The sequence below is a fragment of the Thrips palmi genome, unplaced genomic scaffold (genome assembly GCF_012932325.1).
Source record: "Thrips palmi isolate BJ-2018 unplaced genomic scaffold, TpBJ-2018v1 HiC_scaffold_11, whole genome shotgun sequence".
Taxonomy (NCBI): Eukaryota; Metazoa; Arthropoda; class Insecta; order Thysanoptera; family Thripidae; genus Thrips; species Thrips palmi.
The window spans coordinates 9,572,000-9,583,456 of record NW_023144622.1 but is presented as its reverse complement, the minus strand read 5'-3'; the positions used below and the strand labels follow the sequence as shown (position 1 = coordinate 9,583,456).

At 44.9% G+C, this 11,457-nt stretch overlaps 1 protein-coding gene across 1 annotated transcript in view; it reads right to left on the bottom strand.

The window, feature by feature from the left end:
* Positions 1-3,391: 3,391 nt before the first annotated feature.
* LOC117639624 (NFX1-type zinc finger-containing protein 1-like) overlaps positions 3,392-11,457 on the bottom strand; it is a 30,366-nt gene continuing 22,300 nt past the window's right edge. Inside the window, 7 exon segments of the mRNA XM_034375476.1 lie at positions 3,392-3,650; positions 3,653-3,803; positions 5,589-5,726; positions 6,637-6,923; positions 8,206-8,383; positions 9,127-9,235; positions 10,481-10,686. Coding sequence (XP_034231367.1) covers positions 3,535-3,650; positions 3,653-3,803; positions 5,589-5,726; positions 6,637-6,923; positions 8,206-8,383; positions 9,127-9,235; positions 10,481-10,686 — 1,185 coding nt within the window. The 3' untranslated portion in view covers positions 3,392-3,534.

Below are 11,457 nucleotides of genomic sequence, written 5' to 3'. Positions count from 1 at the left end.
TTTTGTTTGTCTTGACGAGACGAATCCATTTCTGTAAGAAGATCTTGATTTGGACCACTTTGAAAATTCACTTGATTTGGACCACTTGGAAAATTCATTTAAAACCCCCGTAAAATATAACAAGACATTCCCTTGGATTTCAAAGCGGCACTTTTAACGTGAAGTTGAAAAGATCTCACGTTGAATTCAATTCCAAAGAGTTTGAGTACATTTTGAAAATCGTCTAAATTGACATTGATGTCAAAAAATGAATGCCTATTGACAAGTGCATTGTACAAATTAAGGTGATCGCCGTACTTCCAGGTACAGTAAACGCTGTACTTCTAGGTACGGCAAACGCTGTACTTCTAGGTACGGTAAACACCGTACTTCTATGGGTACGGTAAACGCTGTACTTCTAGGTACGGTAAACACCGTACTTTTAAGTACGGCAAATCCTGTTAATAAATTAACGGCGAATACCGTACATTTTTCTCACAGTGTATCATGGTCCAAAACGCACTTGCTCATATCGCGATGTGTCTTTCTGAGGGTTTTTGTCATGGAAAAAGGAGTTCCTCTTACCATAGACTTTGACTACCAAAATTGGTGCCCGGCCACTAGTTAGGCCTACGCATTTCAGGTGTGCTCTTTGGATATGAGAACACTGTTTTACATTTCAGGTATTCATAGATATGGCCACACGATCAAACAACCAATGGAAAGAAAACGCATTCATCATGAATTTTCCGAAAGTAGGATGCTCAACGTGGCGTGACCAAGTGCCGGAATTTTTCCACCTCTTTGCCAACATCAGTGGCGCGTCAGAAGATAAGAACAAACCATGTCGCATCCCAGCAGTAAGGGAGACACTAAGGGGTGTCGAAGCCACGGTCGGACCTTCGTAGCAGGGGTTACGCACTTCTTCGGTATGCTAAAAAGTAGGCAGTTGTTTACTAAACTCTGCACAGATGGGAAGTACTTTAAATGGAGGGTAAGTCAGGCTTATAGCGGCTATGATAAGCCCTTCTCGGTAGAGTGTCTGCACCAAAAAACGCGAAAAATCATTTTTGATCGTGACGTCACATTCATCGCTCGATTCATTGGTTACCAGTGCTCTTTTGATGTCTGCAAAGCGTTTTGCAAACACCGGACTGGTTTTCATCTTCTCGAATAAATGCGTAACCACTGCACATCGCTCGAGCACGGCTTCGCTCGCTCGGCCTTTGCCGCCGTCCCCCGCAGACACACCGAGCCACTTCATTGATATTTCCGTGCAACCAAGGCCGCGAAGCACCTTCCGCTTGTCAGTAATTTCAAAATAACCTCGAAAGGTGGGCCATATTACCCGTACGATTGGTACCGATTAGCAGTTCGGTAATCGTTAATTGAAAACGCACACGATTAATCAAAAATTACTCATGAATCGGAAGAAACCGTACTAGCATGTAAAAAGAGGATAGGAAAACTATTTCAGCAAAGTCGAGTCTCTGTGACGACTTTTCAGCCTTCACTCAAGGAGTTTTAGGCTTCCGTTCAGAATTTGAACGGATATGCATAGAATGTCCGGTGATGAGACGATTAATCGGTAATCGATCATCGGTAAATCCTCGGTCAATACTTCGATCACCGAACCACTAATCGTGGCTTTGAAATAATCGGGCTATTAACAAAATAATTGCGATTATTCTCGATCAATCCATTAATCGCCCAGGCCTATGAGGGCATGGAAAGGTTTACCAGGAATCTGGTTACTTTTGCTAGTCAGAGATCACTTTGTGTCCTTTGATAAAGAGTATTTTACACAGCAATAAAAAGTACTATTTCCTCAATATCTATGTATGATTTCGTTCGTTACATTGACTTAAAGTCAATTTGCTATCGATAAAGAGTAAATACGCAATTGACTTCCACAACAGTCAATAACTGATGACAATTTAGTCTTTATAATGAATAATTTTGTACATGGCTTCAAAGGAAATACTACATATTATTGCTGCTTAAAAAACTAAGTAAGCAAAGGACAAAAAGTAAATAATGGGGAGAAAAAAGTCAAGACGTGTCTGAAAAAGTAATTAGATACCTGGTTGGTTCCTATTCAATTAGACTGTCTGGTAAATTGGCATCAACATCCTGGTTGCTGTAACGCGCCTCTTTTTTCTCCGTGAGGTGTAGACCACGTTTGGATTCTAGACTCAGTGCCTTTCTTACAGGGAGAATATATTTTCAAGAATGAACCAATGAACTGGAGAACTCCGAACTTCAAAGTGATGCCGTACGGTCGCTATCGCATGCGTATCAAGATCCGAGACGGCCCCACTGTAGTAGGATGTAATGAGCTGGACTGTGAGGTCATCCCCAGGCCGTCTTGAGTTGCGCTGTGTCCTAAAACCACGCACTTCCGATAATGGCCTGTGACGACTCCGCGTCCCCGTACTTCCCGTTTGGTGGGTGAAAGTCCTCCGAAGTCTGCTTTCCTGCCTTGCTTGTCATGACCCGAGTTAAAATAAATGGTTGACAAGTACTGACGTTGTGTCCTCTATTGTTGGCTCTTCACTGCTAATCCAAGTGTGGACCAAGTCCACGCTAGGAAACGTGGCCCACGAATGGTCCACGCTAGGAAACGTGGCCCACGAATGGTCCACGCTAGGAAACGTGGACCACGAATGGTCCACGCTAGGAAACGTGGACCACGAATGGTCCACGCTAGAAAACGTGGACCAGCCGTGGTCCACGCTAGGAAACGGGGACCAAGCCGTGGTCCACGCTAGGAAACGTGGACCGAGCTGTGGTCCACGCTTCACAGCGTCGAACTTCTCATAGGCCAATCACACTTCCAAGTGTGGACCATCCGTGGTCCACGCTTCCTAGCGTGGACCATTCGTGGTCCACGTTTCCTTGCGTGGACCATTCGTGGGCCACGTTCCCTAGCGTGGACCACCGTGGTCCACGCTACCTAGCGCTACCTAGCGTGGACTTGGTCCACACTTGGATTAGCAGTGAATGACAAACATCGACTTAGTACGTCATTTTGGGACAAATAACGAGACATTGGGATTTCAGACAAATTCCATTTATTTGTGAAAACATTCCTCGTTGAGCGAGGAGGGATGCGTGTCACCTTGGCAGCAATTTACGTCACAATATGACCACTCAAGATGCACAAGGCAGTTTGACCAGACTTCTGACAGAAAGAGAAACAAACATGAATAGAGCACCATCAGATTACAAAAACACAATCCCTATAACAGAATAAAAGAATCATAAATATTGAATGTGGAGGCCACTAATCATAACCTGTAGTGACAGTGAATTCAGAAAAATTGTTTCTACAGATTTGTATCTTGAGGAAGCTGAGACTTGAAATAGACAAACATGCTTATCGGCTTCCTAAAATTATAGATGCCATTTATAAAATTAAAACCTACTACAAAATGTTTAAAAACACGCTCTAAAATAAACAAGGCCATGTTGGGAGAGAAACGCCAGCTTATTGCACTTGATCTCTGAAATAAATAATACGGGATGTGCAGAGAAACAATCCCAGTGAACCCATCACTGTGGCCAGGCCGGAGCGGTCGCCCCCAGCTCTCTTGCCAAGGCATTGTCGCTGCGGAGTCTGTGGTTTGTGCCGCCGATGGTGGCTTTGCACTCGTTGCACACCGACTCTGCATGGCGCCGCCGCAGTCCCCGATCACGTAGAAGTGGCCGTTGGGGCACTTGTACCAGTGGCCGCTCGACAGCCCAACTGCTTCCTTCACGTAGAGAACCTCTTCGATCCTTCCAAACTTTTCAAGCTCCTCTCGTACCTCACCGTCTCTACCCTGAAAGAAAATAACGAAGTCGTTGAAACCACATTTCGGAAACCTTACACGCCATTTTACGCGTTGCATAGACAAGTAATCATAACAACACGGCAAGAGCAGCGCATTGAATTTCCAGGGCCGCCCTGGAAAAAGGTGTCATTTTCCAGGAGCCGCCTGGGATCTCCATGCGTCACTATTGACGTGAAGTTCACTCTCAGACCCATGACCTTTATTGTCTCTTGCTTATAAAGTTGACTGAGCAGACGTAAGTTGTACTCTTTTCTCTTTAACTATGCACAGTTTTGGTCGTTTTTAATATAAAATTGTCCAAAGATCATGTAAAAATTAAACATTACATTGCAAATGACAAAAAGTCACGTTTAATGGACTAATGACCCTTTATAATGAAAAATAATCGTGCAAAGCTAAATAGAAAATAGTACATATTACGTTTGCTCGAAAAACTTTTTGGCAGGAGATAAAAAGTCAATGCGAGGCTACGCTTGACTTAAAGCGTTGTCTACAGGCGTACTCTACAAATCGAAGAGAATACATTGTATGCTCTAACTGGAGCATGCCTGCAAGCACGCTCTAGGGTCAGGGCGGGGAAGAACTGGACAGGTGAAGAACTGGACACCCCATATTTTACTTCAAATACCGTAGGCACAGGAATAACAACTATAGTTGTTCCGTAGCATCAGCGGTTCATTACACGACAGTTGTCAGGCCAGCACTTACGGCATTTGAAGTAAAATGTGGGGTGTCCAGTTCTTCCCCTGTCCAGTTTTTCCCGCCCTGATCCTAGCAGGCGCATGCCTGCCAAGCATACACTTACTAGTGCATACATGCCATCCATGTACACGCTTCCTGATGCAGGCAACTCCCTATCCCTGTCCCTTGTGCACTAGATGCATGCTTCAGTTAGCGTGCATGTATGCACTTGTAAGTGCATGCTTGACAGGCATGCGCTAGCTCGAGCGTGCTTGCACACACTTAACTTCTTACACTGAGAATGAATTGGTCACACCATCGCCCTTTTAATGGGTGATGCAACTTCGTTGCCCAAATTTTGGTGACGAAAAATTCATCACCCGAAATTTGGTAACAGGCGTAGGTCGCCCAAATTTGGGTAACGCCGTCGGCGACGCCGTGAGGTTCGCGATGACGTCCATCCGGAGCCACCACGATGACGGAGGCCTCAACGCCACATTGGGTCATCGTGGTGCCCCGGAAGAGCGTCATCGGGGACCTAACGGCGTCGCCGACGACGTTACCCAAATTTGGGCGACGATTTTCTGACTGCCCAAAATTTGGTCACCGCGAGCTCGTCACCCAAATTTGGGCAACGATGCGTGCGTTACCCAATGAAAGGGCGATGGTGGTGACTCTTTCATTCTCAGTGTACGGATACATCCTATCTGTATTACGGACATTTTGTGCAATTGCAATTACGGATAGATTTTGCTTGTAATACGGATGAAATCATCCTATACGAAGAGTTTTACGTCCGTACCATACGGATATTTTCGTCTGTATGTTACGGACGTAAAACTCTTCGCAATACGGATGATTTCATCCGTATTACAAGCAAAATCTATCCGTAATTGCAATTGCACAAAAATGTCCGTAATACAGATAGGATGAATCCGTAAGAAGTTTAGTGTGCAGGCATGCTCCAGTTAGAGCATACAATGTACGCTTTTCGATTTGTAGAGTAGTTGTATGCTTGAACGAAGCGTAAGCTCCAGTTTCACACCCCAAATTAATAAGATGTAAGTCAAATGAACTGCGATTAAGTCTCACCATGTGGTAGGGTCCAACGGTACGGATAGCTCGGATCAAGAAGGTCTGGGCCTGGGATGACAAAATCCCGCTGCACTCCGCCTTGCACAGCGCTGCCAGGCGGGTGAACCGAGTCAGCTCCACGTTGATGTCCTTTCCCTGCGTACCAGAAAGGGCATTTAGACTGCTGGCGACGAAAGACCGTTGGAACAAGGGAACATAATTAACCGCTGCTTGGTGTTAAACTCTTTTTGTTAAAGCCTTCTAATTGAACGCATAAATGAAGGGTTACAGGCGCATCTGCTCACTCTGCAAACACAAGTGTGTGCACCCAAGTGCTTGTCGGACACACTTTGAACTGTATGCCTGTCAGGCACACAGTTCAGAACGGCCCGCCTGACCAAGGGTGCTGCATGGGTCCTAGAACCGCTGTTCTTAGGTATGCGCCTGACTAGAAGTTTAAGCCTAACAAGCACACTGTTTAAAATGTGTGCAGACAATTTGCAAAATGTGTGCTGCACAGTAAAGTCTACCAAGCATCGGTTCGTATTACGAAGAAAACGAAGGCATTGTGAGGCATTGCTTTGTAGTACGAAGAAAAATCCTTCGTTCAATGAAACAGTTCTTCATAAAACGAAGCAATTCTACAATGCCTTCATTTTCTTCGTAGATACGCAGCTAAAGCAGTATAGACTTTTCAAAGTGCGTGCACCCACTTGCGTTTGCACGGTAGAAAAAGCTCAAATGCTCATTTTGGAGTCAGAGACGAAAACGAATTCTGAAAGCGCGTAGCTAGATAAGCGGTCTATGAGATCATTTTTTCACCTGCCCATAGTCTCAAAATGTAAAAGTATCATCGCTATATGGCAGATATTCGTCGATGTGACCATCCAATTGAGACTAGGCTCTGATTCGAAACCAAGAGCAGCGTCACAGGTTGAAACACACTCAATTCCTAAGAACTTTTTAATACATACTTATGCATGCACATACGTGTGCATTTTATGCATACCCTCGTACATATTTTACAGTGAACAGACAGAATTACAGGCAACGGAAAGGCTCTCACCTCCTGGGCACTGAGTCGCACGAGGTCGCGGCGCTTGATCTCCCGGCAGAGCAGCTCGACGGCTGCCTCCAGCTCGGCCCTCTTGGACTCCGTGAGGCGAGGCCGCGCCTCGTTGGCCACCTTGTAGAGGCTGCTCAGGGCGGACACGTACTGGTGGAGGCTCTGGATCCCCGTCAGGCTCAAGTGCGGCGCCGCCCGCGCGCCCTTCTTGCGGCCGCGCGCCCTCTTCTCCACCTTGCCGAGGTGCAGGTCCACTGTCTGGACCAGGTCCCACAGGGCGGGGAAACCTGGGAAGAGAGATAGACGGTCATCTTTGAAGCGAATGCTCCACAACACTGGCGAAACAAAGGCATTATAATAGGAAATGTGGCGAAACAGGAAACTTTGGCCCGTCCCGATGATTTAGAAATCGTGAACCCTCACACACTCAGCACGTTACTGACTTTTTTCTCATTAATTACGTATCCGTATAAACAGCAATAATACTTAGAATTTGCTGAGTAAGTATGACTTATTTCCTTTGTAAAATTATGTACAAAACAAAATTCTCAGTAAGTTATCTATTTCGTAAGTAGTTCTTTAAAAAAGGAAAAGTACGTATTATAGTTGCACAGATAACTTGCATAAGTATTGACAAATTAAGCAAAAAGTCAATAACGTGCTGAGAGTGCACTCTTAAAAGACTACGAAGCATAACTACGGAGAAAACGTAGGCACTGTAGAATTGCTTCCTACTAGAAATGCTTCGTATCACGGAGGATTTTGCTTCATGGTACGAAGCATTTCTTCGTAATGCTGTCATTTCTTACGTATTACGAAGCGATTCTTCGTAGAGCTAACTGTGCACTTAAAGGACAAAGCCGGGACAAAGCCATAGAGATTGTGACGATCTGAAGAGTGTAGATTTTTTTGATGCCATTATCCTCATTTACGCCCATTGATAACACATAATTAGTTTTTGCCCTTCCAAAGGATGTAAAAGGAATCTTAAGTTATCTTTCGGGTCTAAAATTAATGTCTCTCTAAATGGCGTTAAGCAATTGATGCCGTTTAGAACACACTAAATTCTTATGGACTTTTTAAATGCATAAGGACGCATTTTTTATGCATAGTTATGCATGCGCAGAAACGTCCATAAGGTATGTAGAAAATTGTGCATCATTGTGTACATTTTATGCATTTTCCTGCATAAAATGTACACAGTGATCGAGGGGGGAACAGCTTTCCACATTCGTTGTACAAAATTTGACCACATTCCACATTCAGGAGGCAAAAACGCCTGTAAGTAGGCAACATGTGTGGCAAAAAAGCAAGAAATCTTGCACATTCTTGCACATTCACACAATCATTGTACACAAAATTTTACAGTGGGTCACCCCTCGACAGTGATGCATAATATTATACATAACATATGGACGTATCTGTGTATGCATAACTATGCATAAAAAAGTCCATAAGAATTTAGTGTGAAGACCAAAAGGTTTTATGTCGCAAAGGGCGAACAAGGCCTTTGAGTTGCCGGTGCACAGCCCCTGTGACAAGAGAAGTCAGGTTCGACTCCCTCCCTACCGGGTGGGCGGTCTGGGATCTCCTTGAGCAAGTTCCGCGTCTCCTTCGCCACGGGATCGATGGTGGTCCAAGTGCCGAAGAGCCGCTCCTTGATCGCAGCCACGTCCGCGGCGTTCTGCTTCGTCACGTTGCCGTAGCGCAGACTCGTCGCGACGGGCGCCTTGCACCTCGGGCACTCCTGGAGGTCGGCGAAAGCAGAAAATACACAATGAGAAAACCTTACAAACTATTTCAGGCCTTACAAAGAAAAGCAGTTTGTTAAAACAAAGTATTTTGAGCATGCATGAGCTCAAAAAGAAAATATTTTGTAATTTACGAACTATTTCTTTCGTATAACAAAGTAAATTAGTTTGCACTCATGTACGCTCAAAATACTTCGGAAGATTTCAAGGGTACGCGGTTATGGTCAAGATTTTCTCCGCAAGGGATTCAACAGGATCTCTACAAGGTAAAGTAAATTTCCAAATGTTAGTTCCAAAATCAGCTGCACCACCATACAATGAGTGTCTGGCTAAAATATTAGGACTCGAAACTCTTTCCTATTTGTTTTAACATTCTTACAGAAGGAGGTAACGGGCTGTGGAGGTGGTGAAGCCATGCCCACGCATTCGGTAGCTTCCAGCTACGCTTGAGTTCGGGCATTTAGAAACGAATGCTCAATTTCATGCAAAACTTGTGCTCGAAAAACCACATAGTAATTAAGTTTGTGCACTGGTAAAACTGGAGCGTACTTGTACGCTTCATTCAAGCTTACAACTCCGCTTGAAGACAAGCGTAGAGAAGAAATTCTCCCATGCACTTAGAAAGTCGGGAGATGGGCGGAACAGGAATCTACGCTCAAAGGCGAGCGTGGCAACTACCACGCTGGAAGAAAGGCGTAGTACGCTGAAGTCCTACCAGTGTGAACGGATCAGCACTTACCTTTTTGGTGATGGCTTTTTTGTCGTTTTCTTCATCAGCAGTTCCGAGCATCCAGCGGTCGAGCGAGGTCACTTCAAACAAGTGTTTGCAGTCTGGCAGCATCACAAACCTACCAACGAAAGTTGTAAATTGTTTTTTAAACAAATCCGAAAGTGCCCGAAAAGTTTTGAGATCAAGTCGCCAATTAGCGTTGCGCAGACAGCTCATTCGGATTACCCATCTAATATAACACCGCCACAGCCGGGCCGGAGACAGCTGTGTTTCGTCGTCTGAAGTGGCAAATTTGACATGTAACTATACAATGCGGACACTTTGGTACGTGGAAACACAAGCATGACGTTTTAAACACGGCCCAAATAAGGTCCAAATAAAAGGCAGAAAAATGAAGGTCTGAGTCCGATGACCCTGAACCTCGAGCAAAGGAAGGGTTTCAGAGAAAGTTCAACTTTACTCCATAGGGAACCCTCTCGATATGATCCCGTATGTTCGATGATGGCAAACCACTTCTTTCAAGCATAAAACATACCCTTTCTACGATTACTAATTCTTAAGGGGGGACCCTGGTGAAACTTTCAGGTAGGCTTTAAAATAATCCCAGAAAGTTGAAACTTTGCTTAGTTATTGGGTTCATTATGGTGGGTTCCCAAAACAAAATTCAATCCAAAATGTTGAACGGTCTCTGAGAAAAGTGGCTTTTTAGTGTTTTTCAGAACGTTGGGGAAAAATCTTCCTGCGTCTTTCATTGGAACGGAAAGTCTTGAAAATTTTTTTGGGTTATCCTAAAGATGTATGGAAGAGATTTTAGTGACGGAATTTTCAAATTCAACTTCTGTCCTGAAATATGAATTTTCAAATTTTAACATTAAAAAAAGTGAATTTTTAGCCTTTTTTCAAACATTTAGGTGTTTGTAAAAAAAAGTAGGGCTGATATTGAGATTCCGTCACTAAAATTTGTCAACAAGTCATCAATGACTAGAGTCCATGCAAGACGACTCATGTAGGTGTCAACCAGGAACGCAGGAAGTCTTTCTACGACAAAAGTTTTTGTCGACTGAGCAAAGCTGTGAAGTTGAGCGTATAAGCCAACAACTGATCTCAATGATAATTCTTTCCAAATGAAGAAGGAACTACCCACATAGTTTAAAGGTGTTCAACCCGTTGAATCTAAAACCTTCTATGCACATTTTTATCTATGAACTTAAAAAATACTACTTTTGGCAGTTTTGGCCATTTTTTCACCAGGGTCCCCCCTTAAGCTGCCGATTGTGCCAGAAAAGTCCTGATTATTTCGTGGGCAACTTTAAGCACTTCCACATGCACTTCACCAAGAAAACCTTGAAGGTCCGCGGCGTACCTGGCATCGTCATCGTCCTCGGTGCCGAAGAAGACTTCAATGTCACTGCACTCGCGGCACACGCACGACTCGCCGCACAGCCCCACGCACGCGTGCCCACACCGCTTCAGCACGCGCCGGCACGGCTCGCTGCAGGGGCCTTCGGGGCAGGGCTCGCCGCACAGGCTGGGGCACTTCTTGTGGGCGCACTTCATGTCGCAGCGCTCCTGGAACGCGAGGAAGGATAAACGCTTACACACTGAATGTTATGTACAGTACAATTTTGTACGACACAACACAGTTTTTAGTGCACACGAACTTTTCGTACAAATTTTGTACAAATAACAGGAAAAGTAGCGATATACATCGGCAACTTTGGCCCGTCCCGTACATTAAGAAACGTACGAATTTCGCCTATGTTTGACCCTGACGGGAATTAAACCTGAGTCTGGGGTTAAAATAAATGTCGTTTTCGTCATCAGCACCCTCGAAAACATCAAAAACAATGCAAAAACTCGAATAAAAAGAATGTTCAAAAAATACTCCGCTGGGATTTGAACCCGGGTCCGAAGTTCTCCGATTCGCTCGAAACTGGCACCATTGGTTTTCTCTCGTCGCCCCGATTCCAAAAATACCCATACATGCCCTCCTAGCTGCATCCGTTGCCGAGATCCTCCTCGACCCCAAGTAGACCATGATGCACCTGCAGCAGCGCCCCCGGGGCTCGGATCGGATTTGCTGCCACCGGGCGGTTCTTAGGGTCACCCAAGGAGGCTGCATACCAAATTTGGTCAAGATCGGTCCACGGGAAGTCCTCGGACGGACGGACGGACGGACGGACGAACGAACGGACGCACAGCAGGGATCATACTATATGCCCGTCCCTCCGTCATTTTTTTACAAAAAATAAACGGGACGGGCCAAAAACTGCACGTTTCCCCATATTTGTGCAAAATCACGAACATATTTGAACGAAAATTTCGTGTGCACGAAAAACA